The sequence below is a fragment of the Ustilaginoidea virens genome, chromosome 2, assembly GCF_000687475.1.
Source record: "Ustilaginoidea virens chromosome 2, complete sequence".
NCBI classification, from domain to species: Eukaryota; Fungi; Ascomycota; class Sordariomycetes; order Hypocreales; family Clavicipitaceae; genus Ustilaginoidea; species Ustilaginoidea virens.
The window spans coordinates 2,153,695-2,178,444 of NC_057317.1; the positions used below are offsets into that span (position 1 = coordinate 2,153,695).

General features: G+C 53.0%; 5 protein-coding genes across 5 annotated transcripts; 4 read left to right on the top strand and 1 right to left on the bottom strand.

Moving 5' to 3' along the window:
* Window positions 1–707: 707 nt before the first annotated feature.
* UV8b_02336 (uncharacterized protein) lies at window positions 708–1,238 on the top strand (the record flags this gene model as incomplete). Its single annotated transcript, XM_043139834.1, has 3 exons — window positions 708–737; window positions 787–837; window positions 915–1,238. 3 exons carry the CDS (start codon window positions 708–710, stop codon window positions 1,236–1,238), a joined length of 405 nt encoding a protein of 134 aa, XP_042995768.1.
* Window positions 1,239–2,491: 1,253 nt separating this feature from the next.
* On the top strand, window positions 2,492–4,736 carry UV8b_02337 (uncharacterized protein; the record flags this gene model as incomplete). Its single annotated transcript, XM_043139835.1, has 2 exons — window positions 2,492–3,147; window positions 3,227–4,736. The coding sequence occupies 2 exons, from the start codon at window positions 2,492–2,494 to the stop codon at window positions 4,734–4,736; spliced, it is 2,166 nt and encodes a 721-aa protein (XP_042995769.1).
* A 1,194-nt stretch (window positions 4,737–5,930) lies between these two features.
* On the bottom strand, window positions 5,931–9,671 carry UV8b_02338 (uncharacterized protein; the record flags this gene model as incomplete). Its single annotated transcript, XM_043139836.1, has 8 exons — window positions 5,931–7,303; window positions 7,422–8,034; window positions 8,099–8,167; window positions 8,287–8,421; window positions 8,497–8,592; window positions 8,665–8,697; window positions 8,778–9,024; window positions 9,160–9,671. 8 exons carry the CDS (start codon window positions 9,669–9,671, stop codon window positions 5,931–5,933), a joined length of 3,078 nt encoding a protein of 1,025 aa, XP_042995770.1.
* A 3,687-nt stretch (window positions 9,672–13,358) lies between these two features.
* Window positions 13,359–14,234, top strand: UV8b_02339 (uncharacterized protein; the record flags this gene model as incomplete). The annotated part of the gene is made up of 1 exon (XM_043139837.1): window positions 13,359–14,234. The coding sequence occupies one exon, from the start codon at window positions 13,359–13,361 to the stop codon at window positions 14,232–14,234; it is 876 nt and encodes a 291-aa protein (XP_042995771.1).
* A 3,490-nt stretch (window positions 14,235–17,724) lies between these two features.
* UV8b_02340 (uncharacterized protein) lies at window positions 17,725–23,847 on the top strand (the record flags this gene model as incomplete). The annotated part of the gene is made up of 2 exons (XM_043139838.1): window positions 17,725–17,883; window positions 17,977–23,847. The coding sequence occupies 2 exons, from the start codon at window positions 17,725–17,727 to the stop codon at window positions 23,845–23,847; spliced, it is 6,030 nt and encodes a 2,009-aa protein (XP_042995772.1).
* Between the last annotated feature and the right edge of the window lie 903 nt (window positions 23,848–24,750).

Consider the following 24,750-nt stretch of genomic DNA (forward strand, 5'->3'; position numbering starts at 1 on the left):
ACCTGCCGACTATGATGCACGCTGATGCAGATCCAGCTGGATGACATGCCCTGCAAGAAGTATGAACAGGAAACTGGAGCCCTTGACTTGTTGAGTGCCACTGAGCGAAATAGATTGGACTCGAGTATGGACAGAATGAAGGAACCAGCAAAATCCGAATTCCGGTTTGAAAGGGGTCTCGGGGTGACTGATGCAGTTTTTATCAAAAGAATTCTGGTCAGTTTGTGACTAGCATGGGGCGAGGTATTGCGTTGAACCCATTTCTCTCTGTTTGTGATCTTCTCGCTTCTCCTCTTTTCTGAGTCGAAGAAAGGTCCTACAAAGGGAAGTCACGATGCGAAAGAAAAGTTGGACCAAGCTACTACTACGGTACCTACCTGTAGGTAGGTACCTACCAAGAGGTATGTAGCGCACAAGCCTCTCCAGTTCAGGGGATTGGTCAGCTGTACATAAGGTCAACTACTACCAGGTAGGTACCTATCTCTATTTTGATTCGACAAGGTACATACATAACGTACCAGACATGTCCTGAGCAGCCAGAGCAGCCAGTGGTCAGTGCCCACGGCAAGTCTTTAGCCCAGCAGCTTCTTCCGAAACTTGCAGGGGCACTCGAACCCTACATCATCTGCGCCTTGATATTCGAAAGGTGTACGTAAATTGACCTTGACAGTACTCCGTACTCTCTCCCCTATTGCAGGGTGCTGTGGATGATGCAGTGGATGGCATCGGGCCTCCTCGTAGGTCTTCCAAAACTATTGATCCGTGGCTGACTACAGAGTAGAGTAGGGAGTAGGGAGTAGGGTCAAGACTCTTCAGCATCCCCTGTTGGCCTCCAAGGTACGGACGTACTTTATTTTTTCCAACTTGCCGTGACCCGTCGTCTTCATCCGTTGCTGATGCGAAAACGAACGCAGGGGTGGGATGGGCGGGAACGAAGCCGCCTGGTTACCGGTTTGATGTCAGCTTGCTTTCCCAAGTCTTGCCGAAATCATATCGGGACTCGGGCAAGCATGGACTCGACCACCCTGCTTCATACCCATCCATCATCGATATCGCCTGTGCGGGTGCAGTCTTGGCAACATGATGCCGTACGTGCTAGATGCGCTCGCAAGACAATCGGCACCTCACCCCGCGAACCCAAAACCCATGTTTACCGCGCGACTTTCAGCCTCGGAGGGGCTCCTATCCGCCTTCCCCACGCCCTGGCGATAATTTCTTTAGCCATCATTGCCGCATAATACGGTAAGCGGAACAAGGTTGAAAGTGTGGACGTAACTCTTGGGGCGCATCGTCAGATGTTGGGGGGGGGGGCAGCCGGCTCAGCTGCGAGCTGGCTTGCTCGAATCGGCAAGCTTCAAATCAACGTTGAATCAACTCGTCGTTCGCTCAGAGAGGCACCCCTGCTGGGCAGGTTCGGGCGCCTTTGTTTGAATTTCCTGCTTAGGTTCGGCTTTGAAGGGGCTGAACCGACGCGGTTGATGTTCAGCTACTCGTTCAACACAGCATCATGACATAAGTTAGTGCTGATAGGGTGGGGGCTGCAGCTAACCTAGCATTGGTCCATGTCGAATGCGGAGAGCTTTGCTGGGCTGGGGTACCATTTTCCTCCGTGCTACTCTGTTCTGTACTGGCAGCGTGGCCATTTCATCGGCTGCGGCCACCAATCCTGATTTTTCATTCATTTATTCATTTACTTATTTAATTTTTTACTTGTGTGTGTGTGTGTGTGTGTGTGCGTGTGTGTGTGTGTGTGTTCTTCGGTACCTATTTGCAAGACGCATGCTTGACGTTCAGCTCATTGACCGACCAAACCCAAGGTCTCCTCCGGACTCGGTCGAGGTACCTGTCCGGGATGGCTTGTCGAGGCTGTACCCCCGCCGCTCCTTCCCCCTCCACTCTCCCCCCTCCCCCTCCCCCACCACTGTCGCATAACTCGAATCCGCTATCCCCTTTTCAGGTAGCCGCGCAGGGGATGGCATCGTCTATCGTCTGAACTCTCAATTCCGAACTGCTTGCTGCACTCCACTTCCAGTGCTCCATCAATTTCTGGCTTTGTTGACAAAGCATTCATTGAATGCGTACAGTATTACTCTCGAGGGGCTTTGTCCCATTTCCCCATATCGGAAAGCCTAGTATCGATGCGAAACGCGGTCTTGCCTATTTCATTCAAGCAAGCGATAAATCGCCGCCGCCACACCCAAACCTGCCATCATGGCAGCCATGTATGTACCAAATGTATGTTGCTTTGGCATCTGCACCCTCGGGCCGTCTTCGTCCTCTTCGCTCTTGCCTTTGCCGCCGCACGTTTCGTGATTGACAAGCCTCTGACGTGATCAGTTGCCCTGTCCCTTCATTCTTTTCATACATCTCGTTTAACCTCTGGTCCTAGTACGCCACCCAATCTGGAATCCCTTGGCAAACGTCTTCTGCATGACGAGGTCGGGGTTTGACCAAACTCGAGCCTTGAGCAGAGACTTCGGTAGCTTCATGCATGGCACTGGATTCCGGCCAGGTTGCCGGGCTACAGTCGACAATACAGGATGGTGACAGTCTGCGTATTCGGCTTTTGCATCGCAGCCGGTCTTATAATGCCGCTGTCCCCGTAGCGGCTCTCGACTCCCCCTCGCCGCCTTCTCAGCGCTGTCTCGACGGTTGGGCCATGGGCGACAGAAACCGTGATGCCCCCAAACTGGCCAACCGGCGGCTATCCAAGCAGAAACCAGCCCGTCTCGCCTCTCCTCTTGGCTCGCCATCTCATTTCTTCGAGACTGCAGTTTCCCCTTCTCCTGCAGCCACCAGTCGCAACTCGCAGGCTTACCTTGCCGGATCCCAAGCTTCCCTTTTGCTCAAGCAGCCGCCACTGCAGCCGCTTCAGCTTGACTGTCAACCAAGAGAATCCGCAATAAATCAACAAGGACCTGGTATACCGAAGCCTTGTAACCTTGCAAGACGTAGAAACGAGGGCCAGCTGCATCTGCAAATCTCATCTGCGCCGCATCCGTCTGGCTTATCAAAGGGCTTCCTTGACAAAGATGGGCCTGGTTCATCCAGCGCGGCATCTACGCCGCCAATTTCCACGCCTAGGTCAACAGCTTATTCAACGACAGTGCCGGGTTCTCCATGCTCGTTATCCTCGGCTAGAATTAGGTTCGTCCGTTGATCTTTGACAAGACCTTCTGTCACTGCTCGGCAAGATCTTGCATCTCGGCTAATATGGACTTGGCAGCTCGGACTGTTATGTGTCAAGAGGAGCCACACCTCTTGCCAAACTACATGCTGACCCGGTGTCGCCTTTGAATCCCAATTTCCTCACCGATTATGAGGCTGTGACTTCTTGCAGGCAGCCTTGCTCTGTCGACGAACAAGCTGCACCGCCGGCAAAGCAGGAGGTTTCCAAAGTCGCCTATCCGCCGATGCGTCGACGTTCGCTCATTCAGACCCCTGGTGTTGCAACTCGTCCACCTTCCGTGGATCTTCCGCGTAGCCCGGTAAACCTAGACTACCCTACCCCAACTGCCTCCGTGCTCTCCGAACCGGGCAGCAGGATGAGGGCTCCGCACAATGCAGAGCTGGGCATTTCGACGCAGGCGTCTTTGCCTCAAACCCTAGAGACCATACCTCAGGAACGGTCCGTCACCCCATGCGAGTCCGATTACCAGCAACTGGGAGGCATGAAATTCGGAACGCTGCGAATTACAAATGCTTCGCCGGCCGCCCCTACTTGGTATGCAAATGAATGCGATAAATCGACAATACCAGTGACCAGACGTCCAACAAACCTGACGGACGGCGATGTGCTCAGTCCACATGGTAGGCCACGAGCTCTGCCCATTATCTCTTCTGGCACAATACCTGCACAGATAGCAAGGACCAAGCCAAACGAGCAAAAGATTCGGCCTCCCCCATCACAGCTGGGCTATTCTTCTCGCGAGAAGTCTCTGCCAAAATTGGAGGAACCAAGTGCTGGACCCAAGAAAAAGAGGAAGTCGGGCTTCCTAGACCTCAAGGAGAAGCCATGTGATGGATTGCCCCAAGGCAAGGGTGCTGCGCCGCCTCACCTGTCTACAGCAGCAATGCCTTCGGGGAAAAAAGGTCCCGACGTTGTGCATCCCGTCAAAGAGGTCTTGTGCGTGAGAAACGACCCTAGCGCAAAGCCTCTACGGGAGGCGTCTCGGAATGTCAGCAGAGGTTCAGACGCTCTCCGGAAAGCCACATCGGAAACCGACAGTGGATTCCTGTCAGGCGGCTCATCCTTGAGCTCACGAAGGACCCTGTCAAACGCCGACAGCGCTTACTGCTCCAACATCTCGGTTCAGTCCAACCTGAGGCCTTTGAACGAAACCACGACTTCCAGCCCCGGTAGCTTTGCTCGTGACTCGCCCAAGGCGACTTCCTCCAAGGGTGCTTTGTCCAGCGACCTTGCGAAGCAAGCAACAACAGCCCAGCAGCCACTTACTCGACCCTCCCTCATCTCCAAGTCCACAAGCAGTCTACGGCAGTTGTCCTTTCGAGCACGTCGACGACGGCCAACCATGTTCTGCGCCGAGCCAACCAACAAACTAGTCAAGTCCCCAACAAAGCTGTCGCACCACCACTCAGATTCTCCCTTATCAGGGACGAGCACAAACACCCCGAGTTCCGCTCCCAAGCACGCCAACGCCGACCCCAAGACGCAGAGATCTGCAAGGCCCCTTAGGCTTTTTGGTTTCGCCAAGAAAGTCGACTTGTCGAAGTGATTTGCGGCGCATACCACCAACATCCAACCGGTCTCCCCCCACCCCCCCCCCGGACGTGCCGTGCCTCTGGATATGGAAGCACGGCTCAAGCGACACGCTACGGCCATTCCAACGCCGTCGACGAAATTCTGCAGCAGTTTTGTACAGAGCACCGAAACACTCAAGACCATTTTCAGTATCGAAAGCAGGTTTGGCCACGGCAAGCGCAGGTAACTTTGCACTCTGGTGCATTCGATGCGCCAAAGCTTCGAAAGCAACGGCCTCAATGTCGGGTGTTGCGTCGCGACAAGGGAGACTTGTATGGCAGTCGCATATCCCACGCTCTCTTGTGCCCGAGTAAACATGTTGCCGGAGGGTTTTTCGAGCTCGAGAGTTCCAACGTCAGCATCAGGCTCGCTGGAAAGCACATGCCTGCGCAGTGAGACTTCATCTACTGGACTCTCTCTCTCTCTCTTTCTCTCATATTTTTTTATTCTTTTATTCTTACACCTTGCTATGCTAATCGTCAAAGGCACAGCATTTCCGGTATCAAAACATCCTGGTCTAGAATCCGACTTTCTGCAAAGTAAAGCACAGCACCGTGCATCGGCGCGAATAACAATGAAACGCGGTGCATATTGCTGCATGGTTTCCTGCGGGAAGTTTGCCGTGTAGAATTCCATGTGTCCGCAGTAAAAGAGGCTGGATTATATGAACTTTTTTTCAAGCAGGGTTGCAGCATTAGTGGTCGACCGCCGCCCCAGGCATTAGTAATGGCACGGTGGAAATAGAGATAATCACGACGGGCTCGTCAATTTCTTCGTGGCGGTTTCATGGCGTCAAGCAATGTATGAACAGAGTCTCCAACGGTCACTCTCGGAACAGAGCTCCAGGTCCACAGGGTTGGAGGGCCATTTGCTGTAAATGTAGGCAGTAGAGAGAAAAACACTGCCCTTTACTTTGAATTTTTATTTTAAAAGAAGAAAAATGGGAAGAAAAGGGAAGAAAAGGGAAGAAAAGGGAAGAAAAGAAAAGAAAAGAAAAGAAAAGAGAGGAGGTGAACAGAAAAGAACAAAAAAGGACGAAGTAAAAGAAAAAAGTAAAAGTAAAAGAAAGAGTAGCAAAAAAGACAAAATAAAGAGTGAAAGTAGAAGCTCGTGATGGAAGCCACGGAATCTCAGATACAGTTCGAGATGAAACCCCCCCCCCCGGTGTCTAGTAAGCCCCAGAACGCTTGGAATACAGCGGCCCAGTGACCAACACAACTTTATTGCGCGAGGACTGCACAGCAGTGCCGGCTTTGAGCGTGAATCCCGGCAGCCTGGCGCCCGTGCCACCCAACGACCAGACAGCTAGCCCTACCCAGTTGTCGCCGTTGTAATTCAACACGCCTTCCGGTACAGGAAATTCCGTCTGCGGACCGATATTGCTGGCATATTTGCCGAACTGGTACCCGTTGACGTAGAGTTGCGCCCGATACTCTCCATTGTGGGTGGCGTTGCTGAACACAAACGACAAGGGAATGTCGTACTGCTCAGCTGGCAGGCCGAGGGTCAACTTGGCGGTGTAGTAGGTCACGCCGGCGTAGTCGACGCCGTCATGGGGGGAATTTTCGGAGAAGACGGAGTCCACGGGCGGTGAGGGGAAGTGGTAGCCCTGGCGTTCAAAGAAGAAGCCACCTTCGTTGAGGGGACCGCGATACTTGTCCACGTAGTTTTCGCCACCGAGGTTGCCCGTAATTTTCCAGCTAGTCACGTCGGTGACGGATCCGTTGGCAGAGGATATGGCGTAGTCAAAGATGCCGCGCGGCACTTTCATGTCCTCGTAGCCTGGGTTGAAGTTTTCATTAAAGCCCATCGAGTCCACCACCACGGTGAGGGCGTATGTTTTGCCCGTACTTAGTTTGGGTAGACTATACGTCGAGTTGGTGTTTTCCGTGTCAGAATTGCCCTCGAAGGAGCCGACAAAGCGGTCGTTGAGCCAGACAGAGGAGGCATATCCCAGGCCGCCAGAGGTCCACACTCTGAAGGAATTTTCCTTGCCAGAGGCGGTGAAATGGGCTCTGAAGAGGAGAGCTCCCGTGTAGAAGCCATAGTCCGAGCCGTAGAGCGACACAGGAGATGCGTCGGCGAAAAGGGTTGAGTTGCCAAGTTCGTGGTGCGCTCCAGGCTTATTGGCCTTCCGTGGCGAGGCGGTTAACCATCCAGAGTCGTCGTACCCGGCTTGAATCTCGGGGAGGGAGTCGACGGCGTACCACGTCAGTTTGGAGAGGTCAGGGACCTGGAGTGTGGGGACAGTGATGTCTGGTTGGCAGAGCAAGGTGCCGGATGATGTGATTGTGAAGTCGACAAATTTTCCGTTGATGGAGAGTTTCTTGACATTGGGGGGGAAACCAACTACCTCAATCGATGTTGACGTGCGGTTGAAGTCGGCGCGGAGAGACAGCGTGTTTCTGGATATAGAGGCCGATCGGATCAGATAGCCGCCCGCGATAATGACGGCTTCGGGATTCATCAGGGATGTTCCGTACTGAGAGGAATCGGAACCAGGGAGAACGGGAACCCAGTAGTTGTATGCAGTGTTGCGGTCTGCCAAGCATGTGCCGTAGTAATTAGTCAAAGGGTTCCTTTAAAAAGACGCAGTTGGACCTTTTGGTGGGACAGAGCAGGAAAAAAAGGAGAGAGAGGAGAGAGAGAGAGACGATACCGAGCAAATAGATGGCCAGATCGCCCACCTGGATAAACTGTCTCTTTGGACCAGGCTTCCACTGCACAATTGTCGACGAGCTTTCCTCATGAAGCAAGATGCTGCTACCGTCGATGCGCATGACTTTGGCCTCCTGCTGAGAAGGAGTATCCACTGCAAACTCGTGCAATTCATTTAGTCCTGCGTACAGGATGAGGACCGTCCTTGAAGCATACTTCTTCCAGGTAAACACCTCGGCTGTCGTGTAAAGCAGTTTATAGTCTCCCACAGGATAGTCGGTCAGATGTATTTTGGAGTCACGGCCATAGAGGGAGAGTGTGCCACCTCGCTGGGGGATGGTCAGCATGCCATTGGGAGACACTGGTAGCTTGAGCGTGTAGGAGACGCTGCCTGTAGCGGTGTAGTCTGACTGACGAGCGATGAAGTAGTTGCCTCCGGTATTGTTGGCGCCAATGAGAGGCGTGATTGTAATGCCAGCATTGTTGGAGTATAGGCTTGTGGAGGCGTCACCGACAGAGGCGGTAATGTATCCAGGGGAGACTTTGAGGAACTGTCCTTGAAGCTTGACTTCAGAGTACTTCTCGCGGTCAATGACCCGGTTCTCCCGGATACACTGTTGGCATTTTCAGTCAGAAAGGCTGTCGTCCACTGGGACGGTGAGGTCTCATTATACGCACTGCACCGTAGTCGTAAGAAGTGTAGCCACCAGGATGACCAAGATTACCCCAGTTTGTGCCGCCAAAAATCTGCGGCCAGTCAGCTCAGAGTTGGTGAGGCGCAAGACAGAAGGGCCGTGGATTGAAGGTACAAGGGGTTGCGAAAGATAAGTAAAAGGTAGAAGAGGGTGACGCATGGCAAGACGAACCATGTATAGGCTGAAAATGGTCACACCGGCAGCAAGGTTGTTCTTGTAGAATACTCGGGAGAATTCATGGTTTACCAGCGCAGCGCATTGTTCGAAACCCCATCCGCCCCAGGGATCAAATGCACCGCCTTGAAACTGAGCTTTCCGGTCAGAAAAGTCGGATAATACAAGCTTTATGCTGATGGAGCGAGCCCCTTTGCTTCAACTCACCTCCACAATGGAATATGGGGTAGACGGACTCTGCTGGACGTGACGCTTATGAAAAGTCGTCGGTAGCCCATTGGCTGGCCACACTGTAGGTTTGCCCTTGGATGTCACAGGTTATCAGGGTGGCTGCATGTTGACTTGACGTGCTGATGCGGGTAGTATCAGACTTACACAGTCAAATCCAAGGGGGTAGCTATCATGTCCCTAGGGTTTCCGGTTAGTCAAGGACCCTTGAGCTCATTCCCACTTGGCGAGAGGCTTGTTTTGTCATCATATAACCGTACATAAATGTCCATTGACCCAACTCCCTTGCCAGGTGCGTAGTTGCCACTAGGCCCAACATCATTGTTGATCATGGGGACCGAGATGCCCGCACTTCTGGCCTGGTTGATAACATATTGCATATACTGCCCGTTGGGAAAGGGTATGTTGTGGCCGGACGAATACTCATTTTCGGGCTGAAAAAGAACGACTGGGCCGCCATATGTGATCTGATGCTTGGCAATGATGCTGCATATATGTGCCATGTAACTTGATTTTGTTGGAAAGACCTTGTCAGCGCGTGTCAAATTCCGGCTGCATTCATTTTCTTCTTTCTCTCTGCTTGGATTTTCCCTTCCCTACGTGCAATTGCTAATATCTACATTTTCCAGACAGTATACTTACTTTTCGGTGGCGTTCAAGTAATCTGGCGCCTCAGATCTGAGATATCCATTCAATTTCTGCAAGTATCCGGGGAACCCTCCCCCGCTAACCTCGGCATTGATATAAGGACCAGGGCGAGCCAGTAAATAAATGCCAGCCTTTTTCGCGGCGTCAAAGAAGGGATCGAGGTCAAAGATGCCCTCGGCTCTGAAGTCGCCCTGCTTCCCTTCTAGCAGGGCCCAGTCGACATAGAAGGAGACCAGGTTGAAGCCCAAGGCTTTGATCTTCTCAAAAACGTCGAGATAGAGCGAAGGAACAGGAAGACGAAATGGATGAACCTCGCCAGAAAACATCATGGCTCGCTCGCCATGGATGAACAGGGAGTGCTCGTCCCAAGAGACCAAGTCTTGGATGGAGGAAGCTCGTCGATCTTGCTCATGGAAAATCTGGTATGGACGACCGCCGAAACCTGCAAGAGTGAGAGCTCGAGACAGTGTGAGCCACACTGCGCCGCCGAGAATAGAAAACCTCATGTCGGATGCTCTCCCTGTACTTCTCGGGCGGCGGCCAAGAGGACAAAAAGCCTGAAGAGACAAGCTCGATAAGAAAGACAAGGCATTGTGCTTCCTTTATACGCTCCGCCGTCCCAGTACAGCGCCGGCAACACTCAAGATGGCAGAGTACCACTCGGGATGAGGAGCCCTTGCAGCACGATCACAGATGGCGGGCGTTTCTCATCAGGCCGCCGGCCAACCCCGCAGACATGATGCAGCATTGCATGCAGTTACGGAGGGGTTAAAGCATCCCTTTGCGTTCTGCGTTGAGAGAGAAGTGCGACAAGCATGTCCGCGCCCGGCATCTGGCCTAGAGGAGGTGGGCGACCGGTCGAGACTTCGCCGTGGTCAAGGTCGACGAGCACGGCATCTTGCGGGCAGATTCTCCATTGCAATTGAGATAGAGGCTTGTTTGAATGCGGAACATGGACGCGGGAGGTCAGTGATGTTCCTCATGGAGAAGTCTGGTTTCCTGGCTTCTGTATGGAATGATGAGAACTGGGTTACTGGGTGGGTTAGGTGGTAGCGAGGTTGGGGCTAATGCCAATGCCTGGCATCATGGGGTCAGTTCAATATGTCAATACCTGCCACGCCTTGAGTCGGAACTCAGAACTCAGGGCCCAGGAGCATGGCCAATACTTGACCGCGACTGCCACCTGCCTGCCACCTGCCACCTGCCACCTGCCACCTGCCACCTGCCACCTGCCTCGGGAGTCGGGACGCACCTGCGCCCTCTTATTTTCCCTCGCCTTTTTCTCTTCTTCTTCGCCTCTTCTTCCTTGCTCCTTTTCCTTTTTGGTGTCAATGGCTCGCGGGGGTGTCCTTCAATGAGCAACTGATGCCGTTTATATTCCGTACTCCGTACACATCATTGACTCCCGGACCTAAATACGGCCGCTTGTGTTTCCTATTTATGACGGCACATTTACTGTGAGACAGAAGAGGGGGCCTCCGCAAGGCTTGTTTCACCTCCCGTTGCATTTTGATCCAACTAGTCCGTAGGGTCATGTGGATGGAATGGATCGACCACGGGACGCGATACCTGTGCGAGGGTGGGCATCTTTGTCATTGCCAGGGTTAAAGAATTTAGGAGAGCTACGCAACCTACGCATCGCATCGTCTCATCGTCTCTTTTGGGGGTAGCTACCTCCTGGTAGATACCCAAGGTCAGGAGGTAGATACGTGTGTTGCTATGATTAAGGGCAATTATAGCTCTTGGTATCATGGACCGTATATGTACTACCATACCACTTGCTTCTCAACCATCCTCAATTTTCAGGTTAGGCTCGAGTAATACCGCAAGAGCTCGGCTGGCTCAAGAACGGCGCAATCTACGCATGCTTTACAGTCGCCCAGGGAGGCCCAGCTCAGCAGAAGGACTGGAGTCGCAGTCAAAGCACATCATCTTGCGCATGAGCCTACGAATGCCGTACTTGATAAGGTCCTCGGCAAATCAAAGCCTATTAAACATGTGGATTGGGGCCATCGGGTCTAAGAGGTCCCCGACACCCTTGCTGCAGTCAGTCAGTCCCTGAAGATTCACTGAAAGGTTGTTTCGGCGAGTAACCGGCAAGGAAGGTGACAGCATACGGGCAAATGGCCGATGCCTTCAACATCTGTTCGTCCCGCCCATGCCAACCCTGATCTGCCTCCCAAGTGGTTCATCCGTCTGCAAAGCTACCATCAGACGTATTTTCCTAGCCAGTCACTTGAAGGCGAAGGTGCGCCAAGGGTTTGTAGGTCAGTACATTTAGAACAGTCCTGTATTCAACCATACAGCAATGTGCGCTGATTCGCGTATTAGCTGCTCGGTAGCCTTGTCCTTCGGCCAGATACTTGAGCTTTCCTCATTCAAAGCAGGATTTCGTATATAGACCTCCGTACGCATCCGTTGCATCGTTCTACAGAGTGCTTGTTGTGAGAGGTTGGTTGATATGGATGGGGTAGGATCCGCGGACTCGGTCGTGAAGCGGACATGTCATGCCAGAGTGTTCCTGTTGCAGCCTGTGAATGCGAGATGGAAAGAATCCCGGCTGCTCACGGAAACAGAAATTCAACACGTGCATTTGCCATGGAGCTTAGCTCTTGTCGCTGACATATGAGTTGACCTTGCGTACAAGGCCGGCCGATAATAACACGAAGATTTGTGGGGGGGGGAACAAAAAAAGAAAAGAAGAATCGAGAGAAAGAAGAAAATTGGAGTGGCAACAAGAATCGCTCGGGGCGAAATCCTCTTGGTTGAGTCTGGTAGGTCTGTTGGATCGTTGACGCACGATCGGTGCCAGCCCGTCCTTGTCAGGCAGGTGCGTTGGCGTTTCTCAAGGCGTCTGGTTGGTTGGGGTGGGTTGGATCTGGAGCCTCCCTGGGAGTCTCTGCCCCAGCCTCTACTCCGTACTCCGTACATGGCAAGGGGTCCCAATGCTTGGCCACGGGCGAGTGAACAACAATGCCGAGGGCTGCCATTTCCGTCCCGTCCCGTCCTGTCCCCGTCCCCTTCGCTTTCCCTTTCCATTTCCCTTTCCCTTTGCCCAGGGTTTGGCGCTCGAGTTTGCAGCTATTCTTGTTGATTCATCGGGACGGTTGTCGTTATACTCCGTAGTGGTTGCACTGTTCAAAGTTCAGGTTTGTTTGTTCCTGGAAAGTGGACCCCTGGCTTTCGGAGGACATTAGGGGTGGAGACACGACGGGTGATTCCCAGCCTCGTGCCAGCTTCCTTGGGAGGCCTCAGGCAGGCAACCAAGTCCATCGCACCGAGTCGCAGTGTCCTGTAAGGGTAACGTTGTGAATAAGCCGGGCGCGGACCAGACTGACCCATGACCACCAGTTGAAAGGAGTCTCATAGATCTGTCCCACTAATTAAACGTTCCCTTAGGTAGGTAAGGTACCTAAGGTAGTTGTATACCTTAGGTACCTATGTACCGTACTCCGTAGTCCTCCCAGCCTTGTCAGATGCAAACTGGGGGGCTGCAATGCTGCCACCGATGCGTCAGCGGAATACGAGGTCCCCGTCTAGTCTGGTCGGGTCTGGTCTTGTTCTCTCTGGCCCGTCCCGTCCTGGGCCACTCGCCCCAAAGGAGGGTCTGGCTTGCAAGGAAGGAAGCTACCAGACCAGCTCCATAAATATATGCAATTCATATGAAACAATTCCCGCAGTTCTTCCGCTATTTCCCGTGACTTACCTCCCACGTCTCTCTTCTAATTCTTTTCGTCCTCGTTGATCTTCATTCCGTTCACACCAGTCTGGTCCGTCTTGTTCAAGTCCTTTTCTACGCCGACTTTCGCTCAGTTTCTCCGTTTGTTCTCGATATTCGTACGACTTTCATCTCATTCTCTTTGCCCGCCGAAAACTTTTTTCTTCACGACGTAGTGTCGAACCGCTTCCCCCTTTCGTTTCAGATCCACTCTTCCGTTCACTGCACACATACGCAAGCAGTCTCCATCAGGCGGGAAGCGTTGCATTGCCTTTTTTTGCAATATAGAACCGAGAAAGTTGCATTTTCGGGCCAGGGACGACTTGTTTCGTCGTCTCTACGTCAGTGTGTTTTGAGGGGACGGTAACGGGTTTGCAGCCTTTTTGTCGTCGTTCTTGTTTCCCCAACATTTTTTTAGTCTGGCACCAAACACCAACCGTCTTGCGGGCCATTTCTCTCCGAAACGTCGGTCAGAATGTACTCGAAACGACTCCTGTCGCAACTTTTCGTTGCCCTGGCAGTGCTTTCGGTCTCCGAGGGTACATGGCTGAATACGAGGAAGTTGGAAGGCAAGGCGATAGCTGCACGACAGCTTAGTATCATTGGCGACATCCTCGGGGGAACTTCAAGCTCGGACTCGGGCCCCAAGTCAACGACGTCCGAGAAAACTGAAAAGCAAAGCACCTCCGCCGTCCCACCTACATCTTCAACTCCAGCCCCCGCTTCGGTTCCAGCTCCAACTACAACCAGCAGCCCCGCGGATCCCACGACTTCTGTTGCACCAGCTACCTCAAACCCTTCCCCGCCAACTTCGTCAACTCCTGTTATCTATACCCCGACTTCCCCCGTCGCTCAACCAACCTCTTCGGCTGCTGCCCAAAACACCAATTTTACTCCCCAGCAGACCCCAACTACAACTACAAGCTCAAGACAGACTTCAGTTACGCTGGTCGTATCTACTAAAGTCGAAGTATACACGGCTACGCGCAGCGATGGATCAAAGGAAACGTTGACTAGTCTCACGAAGACGACTTCAACAGCTGTCCTCAGCCCTGACGATGGCGAGACTAGCGGCATGGCAACAAAGACTCGAAATACCGTCATTGGAGTCGTTGTCGGGGTTGGAGGCGCCATCGTTCTGGCTACTCTTGGACTAGTTGCTTGGAGGATTTGGGGACGCAAGAAGCACAATGAAGAACATCATGGCCTAATGGACTATGACTTGTCCGCCCCTGGAGTTGAAAAGTCTGAGCGAGGCAGTAGTGCTGGTGGTGCTCAACCCAGCCCTTTCCGGTCAACCTTGGAGAACTATCACCAACCTGGCCAGATGAACGCATCGGCAAACTTTTGATAGCGGTGGATGGCATTGGGTGTTCGCATTCCAGTATTTACATACAAGTGACCTGTATACAACGTTTCCTTTTTTGTTTTCCTTTTTTGTTTTCCTTTTCTGTTTCTTTTTTCGTCTTTTTTTTTTTTTTTTTACTTTGTCTGGTGAATAGGGTGAGGAGAGCTCGCTCATGCCATCATTTTCGGCCGCAACCTTCAGATGAGCCTGGCAGACTCCTGCTGAGTACGGGCGAGAAAGACTTGGTCATGCAGCTGAGACAAATGAAGCGCCTGTTCCCACTCTATTTTGGCGATTGCATAGCGAACCATAACGAAGTGCTGCATCTAGACAGACAACTTAATACTATTATCCCAATCGATCACAAAACTGGCTGCCAATTCGGGGGGCTCGCTGATGAAGAAGATACCCAGCATCGAGGCTGGGAAAGTATAATTCCTCAGCTGAGCTGTGGCTTACTTCGGATTCATCGAGCTGCCTGAGTATCAGCCACTGTGCTAATCAGGACTTGGCGCGTGGCACAAGAGAAGTTGCATTCAACGTTGCTTCGCGTCACCACAATAGTTACAGCTATAAATATTCATGCGTCCTTTGAGTCAGCCTGGTGCAGTCCAATCGGCTTTGGCACCCCTTTGGCACCCTAGACCCTAGATTTGCGGGCGCACGTAGTATTTGGCTTGAAAAAACTGCAGCCAGAAGTTGCAGAGCTAGTGTATGGTTTGAATTCCAGCATTCCTCGGAAGTTTGAAGCTGTATTACCTCATGCATTGATAGGTAGGGTGCATTGGAAGCTTTGATGGACTTGATTTGGTGCCGAATGAGCTGACAATAGGACCCACCGTGCGAAATCGCAACCAGTTGTTGAAGTGGACTGTATGGAGTACTCCGTACAAGTCACAGGCCCGTCAGGTTAGCCTCGGCCTCTGATTAGACGTGACGGCAAGCATTAGGCGCCTACGGCACTAGGCACCTACCTTGGCGGACCACCGTCGATACTGGTGGCAGCCGATGAGGAGGAGCAGGTATGGAAGCTCTAGCCAGGGTGCTGTAGGACTCGCAGCATTTATAATTTAAAGTGCGGGATCCAAGGTTGAAGGGATCCTGCGAAACTTGTGCCTGACGATTTAGCTGTGGAGACGTCCTGTGCCTGGAGCCGCAGGAGAGTGGGTCCCGCTACCCGCAACATTGCCTCGGACCCGATAAAGGCACAGCTGGTCGCTTTAGGTACCCAGGCTCCTTCGAAGAGAACAGTACTCCGTACACTTGGGTTGTTCTTGTTCAAGAGGTACCTAACTTAATGTTAGCTCCAAGGGCTTGAGAGTCTGGCGGTCTATCTTTGTCTATGGTACGTACCTTACTTGACACAATAGAACCGAGGAGCTGCTGGAGCAGCTCAATACTTGCAAGCGCCGTGGTCCTTGGAATTCGTCGGGCTAGGTCACTAGGGCCAAGGCTGCTGGGTGCGCCATTCATCCATCAATGATCAAAGCAACTCGCTCAATGGCATCGTCCTGCCATTCTGAACAAACTAACGCGGTCCGAAAAGAAAGACGATCCAAAGTAGGCTTTCCTCTGTAGTCGCGGGATGAAATTTTCCCGCAACGAAGCTCGACTTGACACCTTGCCAAGCAAATTATGCAAATGTTGCCACTGAGGGCACCAAGAGCAAGAAACTACGGAGTATTATGTGCCCATACCCAGCAAAATGACGTACTGGTGCCTGAACGCAGGCGTTCTCCATAAGAGAAGCCCCAAACCCACACCGAGTTTTGTTTTGATCATGGTCATGATCATGATCATGACATTGATTTTGATTTTGGGGGGGTTTTTTCTTTTTGCAGAATTCCTCCGTTGGTTCGTTTATCTGGGTCATGGTGTGGTCGTCATCCTCAGCGTCTCGGTGTTAGGTAGTGGGCCGCTAGAAACTAGCACCTGCAGGCCACCCCAACCCCCCCAACTTCCAGCTGGCTTAGCCCAGGGCCGGCTGGGTTGTTGTCGTGCAGAAACATAACTCCGTGTCTCCTACAACATTCCAGTGCCTCCTTTCTTCCGTCATCCGGCTCTGGCGAACATCCATCGACTTGTCCTTCCTCCCCCATTCGATGTGCCCGGCCGCATCGATCCGCCTGCTTCTCTGATGCTGCTGTCTTCGATTTCCATACCGCCTTTTTTCTGGTTTTGAAAGAGGGCAGTAAGGAGGAAACGCAGCCATTCAGCAGCTCGCAACCACCGCCGCCCTTCCTGCGCCTCGCGCCCAGGTACCCGCCCCCTTACCCTTCTTCCAAGTGCCTAGCGGCAAAACGCGTCGCGTACCAACCACTCGACAACTTTTGGACGATCTGGCATTTGAGCAGTGCAAGTTTGCGGACTCGAATTGTCTTTTTTTCTTTTTTTCTTTTTTTTTTTTTCCAAGCAGATTTCAGTTGCGGGCGACAGCATCCTCGTCTGCGCTGAATCTCATCGGTGAGAAACCCCTGCCACCTCCCCCCCCCCCCCCCCCTATCATTTTACTTGCGGGTTGTCGGTGTCTGGAGATTCGGCAGACCGTCTCTGGTGCATTGCAGTTACCTCTGGGACGGTTGCATGTACCCCAAAGGCCGGAAAGCATCATTCCTTCACTGTTGAGCACTCGTGGCCTCCCGAATACGCCCTTTCTTCCAATGCATAAATTGGTCGATTGGCCCCCATAAAGTTGTTTTGCCTGCTAATGCCTGCATCCGTCTCTCGGGACTAGCTTGCAAAAACGTCGCTGCCTACGTTGTCGACGGCTCCTGCTCCTGGTGCATCTGCACAGGAAGGCATTGGAGAATTTCGTTCTCAAGTTCCGTCGCCGAGTTCCCCAGCGTTGTCGACCACATCTACAGCTGACGGCGACGAAGACGATATTGAGACGTCTCCGGCCCTCCCTCCGCTTCCAGAACCGAAGCTCCCTGGGCGTGTAGCGCAACTATTGAGAACACCTCCCTCTGAGGTAGGGGAAGACAGTCAGTTTGGCACTGCCAGCTGGGGCTCTCCTTACCCTCGGACTGACCACAACCTTCGTCGGCAAAGCTTCAGCAGCGAAGCCTCAGACGACGACTCGCCTGTTCATCACTTGAGCATCGAAACCCGCTTTTTACGCCAGGCGGGAGACAGTTCTGCTCTGGAGCAATCCCAACCGACCATCAGTGCTGCTGCTGCTGTTCTTGCTAATAGGGCTAGAAGACAGCATCGTGGTCTTACGGAGGATTGGATTCGCACACACACTGCTGGCGTTGTTAACGTTGAGCCACGCCATTGGTTCAGTGAAGGGAGCGACAGCGAGCACTCTTCAGTGAGCGGCTCCGAATTGGCTTGGTTCGAGGAAAGAAATCCCCAGACCCCCAGAGCAGCTCCGAAGCCGAGATCCAAGTCGCCAAAATCATCGCAACACGCGAGTAGACGATCTAGCCTCGAAACACTCAAGCCCACGTTGCCCCCAGTCGTAATAGCGGGGAACCAGGCAAGTAGTAACATGGCTGAGCCGGAGCTTCAGCAGGCCTCGCAAGAGGTTGACGCCGTCAAAATTAACCATGACACCACTGAGCTCTCTAAACCTCCTGCAACACCAATCAAAGGCAAAGAGAAGTCTCCGGCCAAGGAACCTGCCATGACTCCTAGAATCAAGAAGAAGGTACCATGGAAAGGGAAGAATATCATGGTTCTGATACCGGGCGACGACAGACGAGGCCTCCCTGGTGGTGCTCCCATGCCCCTTCGCCCACAGGAGGTCGAGAAAATGTTCGACTCCTGGAAACAGCTTGGTTACAGTGTCGACGGATTCGATCTCTGGGTTGAAGGATACCAACCTCCTGGCACAGACGACTCGCAAAGTCGCAAAGATTGGCCCACCGACGATGACATGTTTCGAGAAAGGGCCAACAACAGCTACAAGGTGCTGTTGCCGGATTTGAATGCCTGGAAAAATTACGTCGATGAGCTTCAGGAAGCTAAATTGCGGGCTTTGGGCGTCTCGTTTGCAGAGGAAGAACCTCCGGAGCCTTTAATATCCCCAACCACCAACCCGTCACGACAGGCTTCAGCACCGTGTCCTTCTCTTCCATTCTCGCCACCTATTCCAACGTCATCGGCATCCAGCACTCACGGTCTCTCGGGTTACCCATTCCCCCCGCAATTTCTCCCCGGAGTTGCCAGTCCCGGCCTCTCTTCTGGAGCGTCTCCTGTTTCTTTTGCTGCCGGAAAGTTCAATTCTCGACAGTCCATTTCGCTGCCCGCGGGGAACTCACCATTTCAGCTTACCCAGGCACAAGCATGGTCCAACCCAGCCGGCATCTTACATGGGCTGAATCGCACGGACTCTCCGCTTGCCACCCTGAACGGCATACTGCCTCCCCAACCTCCATTCGGACTTGATGGACTCCAACAAGCAGGTAGCCCTGCCTTTGGCTTTCACCAGCGGCACCAGTCACTGCAGTATTTCCCGCAACAGATTGTCTCAATTGCATCCCCGCGACTCCAGGACGTGTGCGAAGACGATGAAGAGGAGCTGAGCAAGAGCCCATCAAAAACGCCCGAACCCGCTGGGCGTATTGGCGACAATTTGCAGGCTGGAATCGAGGGCGCAGAGTATCATTTGGAAGAGCAACTGCGCAATCAGCTTGAACACGAGGATTATAATCCTCAATCTGCGGAAAGCACGCGGCCTTTTGCTCCCATGCACAGCCTTGCTGCCTCGTCTCAAAACCCCACCATTGCTGAGCGATTCGCGAACGAACCAGGGAAGCCGTTGGAACTGCACCATCCACGACCTCATTCTCGTGGTCACTCTCTGTCCCAGACTTTTTTCCGCGATCACGATGGCAACCAGGAGAATGTTGACGAGAACAACCTGCAGAAGCTTGGCTCGCTGAAAGAAAAGGACGAGGACGAGACGCAGGAGATTGAGACGAACCCTAGCAATCTGGGGACTCCTGTGCAAAACTTTGACTTTGCTACCGCTTTTGGACAGCACAAGAAAACTTCTTCCACCACCAGCAACCCCTGGCGAGAGCAACCGTCAGGTTCTAGTAGCGCGAGACACTCAAGCCATGGTAGCAAGCCGTCACTGTCCAAGCTCAATGTTCAGGCGCCCGAGTTCAAGTTCAACCCAACCACCTCTTCTGTCCCAGGAATGTACAATTTCTCGGCTGGTATCAATTTCCAGCCTGCCGTCTTCCCAGCAGGTATTGGTGGTAGGCAAACCGACCTCCACCCACCTGTGGAACCTGACCAGATGGGGGATTCGGACTCGGGGCTTCAGATGTCGCCCAAACCCGTACCGCAATTTGGCGGCCTTTGTAGGATGCATGCCAGTGCCCCGTCATTCTCGCCCGGCCAAGTTGAATTCAGCTTCTCTACATCCGGACCCAAGTTCCGCCCCGACGCTCCATCATTCACACCGTTCCAATCCCTCGCCAACGGCCCCGCCGCTGCACCAGCTCATACTGCGCGTCAAGACTCTATTTTTGGCAACATCAATATTACCGCCAGCGATATCGTTCGTCCCGTGAAGAAGTCCAAGGCCATCCCCATCGTTAGACCGTCTAGCAGATCGTCTGCTACATCTGGCCATTTTGAACTGGAGTCTCAGGATGGCCCTAACGGTCGCCTCGCTGACGAATCCAGAGTCAAGCGCGCAAAGAGTGCAGCGCCTGACGAGGATGCACTTCCCATATTTGCCGAACGACCTGAGGAAGATGATGGAGTCTCTAATAAGCTCCATCCTAATGCAGCTCTGTCAAACAGAATCGAAGAGGAAGAGCATAGTGTTGGTGAAGACGTTTCTGTGGATGGGGAGCAGACGCTTCCCGTCGACACATCAACGTCCTCCATCCTCACGTCTGATCAACTTGATACGATGGCCACAACTGCTGCCCCATCTGAGACATCGCCCGCTGAGGCGGCGGCCGAAAATTCGACACATTTCGATTTTGAACAGAAGGGTGAACCTCACAATCTGTTGCAAGCCCCATTAATTGGCGATGATCTCGAGTTCTTATCTGCTACGGCGACGCCATTTATTCCAGTTGGCGCGTCGCCCATTGCCCAACAGTCCCGCCGCATGTCGAACGATCGTAAAAAGAGAGAAGAGCCTGCAAAAGTACAAAACGAACAAGAGGAGATGGTTAGATCTTCCGCTGAGCCGGTTCAGCCGCCCCGCGTCAAGCTCACCCCCAAACCCAGAGGTCTCGCGGCCTCGCGGTTTGCCAAGGCTCAGTCACCTGCCGTTTTTGAGGTTCATCGACCTGAAGTCATCCAATCAGTTGAGAAAGAACTTGCGACTACCTCTCCCTTGCCAGAATCTTCTTGGAAAGGGCGGCCTTCTATCGACGCCAGGCAAGATCGGGAGCCCACATTCGAGGAAATTGACGCAGTCATGCAGCAAATGGAAACTGATCCCTCCGTGGGAGTCAACAAGACGCTCGAGTCTTCGCAATGGAAGCCACTGCCCAGCGACGCGGTCGTCGCCGGCTCCGTTGAAGCGTGCCCACCCGCGGGTGAAGTTGCTCAGAAGCCCTCAAGGGACGTTGCGAGCCTTAAGCCTCGACAGTTTGGCGCAATTACGGCCAACACCCCTATACTGAGCACCGAGCCCGAAGATCCCTTCTTGGACCCACCAATCAGCCCCCGATCGCCTGAGCCTTCTAATGAGTTTGACGAAGCTGAGGTTGCCAGTGAGCTTGCGAGTGACTGGGAAGGCACCTTCACGGAGGACGAGCACGAGAAGTTGGAGAACAGGGCCAACTTTTTCGACGGTCGGGTCAACGAGGTCGTCGGAAGCTTGCTGTCGTCCCGCTTGCAACCTCTTGAGAAGACTCTGGCATCGATTCAGGACTCACTGATGTCGAAGCGGCGTCCTCACCAGTCCACTCGCAGTGACATCCGTAGCGTCTCAGGTGACGTGCAAGATAGCGACGCTGATGATGAAGACGAGGAGCCAGCCCTTCAACGCTCAATGAGTCCTCGCCGAGATCGCAGGATGGAGCAAATGCGTTTAGCCATGGCCGAAGTTCTTGCCAACCACCAGCGTAACCAAATAGCTGGTCCGGCTGCGGACGAGAGAGAAACTGCCGTGGCTACTGACAACTCTATGGTAGTAAAGGCGCTCGAAGAAATGAAAGATCACCTGTCATCGAGCCTGAAATTAGCCACGCAACCCCAACCTGAGGATCTCAACCTGCGCAAACGCGATTTTCTTTCTCCAGGGCCTGAGGAACATGCCCAGCAAAAGATTGCAGAGCTTCAGGCCATGATGATGGATCTTGGCCAGCGTTTGGCCAGCGAGCAAAGCAAGACCGAAAGAGAGATCGTGGAGCGTCGTGCCGCAGAAGATGCGGCGGCTGAGCTCAACCGCAAACTGCAAGCGGCCGAGACTCGTGTTGAGGTCGAGATTATCAACCGTAGCGTCTTCAATCAGCGTGTGACCGATCTGGAAGAGCGTCTCAGGATTCAGGAAGATAAGACTGAAGAAGAAATCAAATCTCGGCGAAATGCCGAGGACAGGCTGTCCGAAGTGCAGCGACTACTCCGCATCTCGTCTGAAGAAGAGAATCGCCTCCGGGATGTTGTCGACGAAAAGGACGCCAGGATCAAGACGCTCGAACAACAGGGTGGCAAGAACGCCATGCGAATGACTCTGCTGGAGGCAGCCCAAAACAACTCGGCCCAATCCCAGAGCGAAATGACGAACAGGGTCAACGCTCTTGAAGCAGATCTCAAGACTGTTCGTCAAGACAACAACCACTGGCGGCTAGAGGCAGAACGGGCTGACGAAAACGCCCGACGTGCGGCTGGAGAGCTGGCTCAAATCACGGAGGAGAACAAGCACCTGCAGAAGTCGCTTAACACGCTCGCGGTCCAGCTTGAAGAGAATGAAAGACTGCGCGAATCTTGGAGAAGCAAGTTTGTGTCTCTTCAAGAAGATATGGGACAAGCAGCTCGGGAGGTGGCCGAGGAGAACGCTCGTCGCATAAAGAGAGACCAGGCCATGCTAGCCAGGCAAGAGGTACTTGATGCCAGACTGCAGGCCGAGGCCAAGACTCGCGAGCGCCTCGAAGTTGAAATGGAAAGACTGCAGGACAATGAAAGATCTGGCATGCGTGCTGTCAATGAATGCAAGCGTCTCGAGGGCCTGCTCAGCGACCTGCGAACTGAGAACCACAAGCTGCAACAGACTGCTTCCCGCTACCAGCGAGAGTTTGAAGAGGCTCGCGAATCTGGAGTCAGCGAGATCAAGAGAACCCGCATGGCGTTGCAGACAGAAATAGATGCCGCCAACAACCAGGTTAACGTTATTCGCGAGGAGCTCGAGGAACAAAACTCCAAGCTGCGGACGGAGCTGGACAACGTGAAACTCGATGCTGATACTTTCAAGGCTCAGAGCGAGATGCTCCTCGAGGCGGCCCAGTCCACCAAGGTTGCCGAGCTAGAAGCTGTCCGGTGCAGTCACCAGAACGAGATTGAGGACATGCAGGCCCGGTACGAGCGCCAGATCAACAATGCCACGGATGATGCTTCGCGAATGGAGCAGCAACTTCTCGAGCGCCTCAGCCTCTCATCCTCAAAGATTGAGCATCTCCAAGACCGTATTTTGCATCTTGAAGACAAGTTGGAAATTGCCAAGCAGGCTGCCGCTGCGGCGGCGCAAGCAGCAAAGACGACAAGCGTTGAGCCCGGTGGTGCCGCTTCATCTCTTCCTGCGGCGGCTGTCCCGCCCAGACGAGGATCAAAGTCTGCTGGCGCCCCCGAGAAGATCTCGCCTCAGGCCCTTCGAGAGTCCATCATGGTTCTCCAGGAACAGCTTCAGGAGCGCGAGCAACGCATCGAGGATCTTGAGCAGTCTCTTTCCAAGGCTGACCCTGAGGCGGCGTGCAAAATCTCGAAACGCGATGACGAGATCAGCTGGCTGCGTGAACTTCTGGCTGTAAGACACGGCGACCTTCAGGACATTATCAATGCTTTATCCCGAGACCATTACGACCGGGACCGAGCCAAGGACGCCGCGATTCGACTGAAGGCCAACCTGCAGATGGAAGAACAGGAGCGCGAAAGAGCCATGAACGGGGGGTCATCGATTAGCCTGCCCAACATTGCGCAGAGCTTTCAAGCTGCCACTCCTCGCGTGGCCCAGACCATTGGCCCGATCGCGGCTGCTTGGGGCAACTGGCGCAAGTCGAACCAACCGAGCTTCCGCAACATCTCGGGTGTCCTGTCGTCTCCCTCGTATGGGAACAGCGCCACTCCCTCCAAGAGTAGGACAAGCCCCGGACCGCAGAGCAGTTTGCTGAGCGGTCTTTTGACGCCACCGACCTCGGGCCTGCGGCAGACGCCGATATCTGACAGCAAGCCGCAGCCCACGGCTTTTGCTAGGACTGGCCGTCGGTACACGCCGCAGAGCAACTCGATGGGTCGCGTCCGTGGCGAGTCGAGCAGCTCTGGAGCGTCAGACCTCATGCCAGCCATCCCCGACACACCACAACGCCAGCACCAAGAGCGCGGTGAGCAACCCAGAACGCCACCAATGATGGGCGAGAACGGCTATGATTCCGACGCTCAGCCTGGTGACTTTGATGACCGCGACTTCTTTGAAGAGGATTGAGCGACTTTGGGTGTCGCAAGCTCCGTTGCGTTTTTTTTTTCTTTTTTGGATTTTTTCTTCTCAATTTTTTTTTGACTTCGACAGGTTGGGGGCGAATGAAGGTGTGATAACGGGATGAAACGGCCTGCAAGATAAATGTGTGGCCACACTGGGCTTGGCTCTGCACACATGGATTATTTGTTCTCGGAAACTGTTTTTCTTTTCGACCATTTTGTTTTCCTTTGTTGCCGACACACTTCCTCCCCTACAGTACGAGAGAAGTGAGCGAGTGGTCTTGTCTTGTTCGGACGCTTGTTTTGCAATCAGATTGCAGCTTCCCCCGTCTTTCTCTTGTTGCTCCATGTCTCTTTCTTTTTCCTTCCTTTTTTTTCTCTTTTTTCTTCCTTTTTTTTTCCGGATTTTCTCCTGTCTTTTCTTCTTCATGCAAGACAAAGGGCCTTACTATACCAGAATGCGAAAAATCACACCCTAGAAAAAGATACCCCCCCCGTTTGAATGTTATTTCCTTCACTTCATTTCCTCTCCTCCTGTTCTTGGCCAGCTCCCTCTGATGGCAAAGAGAGCCAAGCGACTGGGAATCGAGCAGGGCTTTGTTTTTATTCCGTGAGGTTGGTTCAATAAAGAAGATCAGAAATCACTTTGCAAGCATCAGCGTGTGAATGGTTTGATTCTCGAGTTTGTCGCGCCTGATTTTACTCTGTTTCGTTCCTTTCTTTGAAAAACAACCCTTAACCTAATTTATTGTGCTATTTACCGGTATTTGCCCTCGCGTCTTTTTTTCTCTCTTTTTTTTTCTGTTTTTGTTTTTTTTCTTTACGATTCTGAAACTTTGGAGCTTTGAGCATAGCGTTTTTGGAAAGGTCGGACGGATGCAATCACTCGTTAGTAAAGACCATGTCGTGA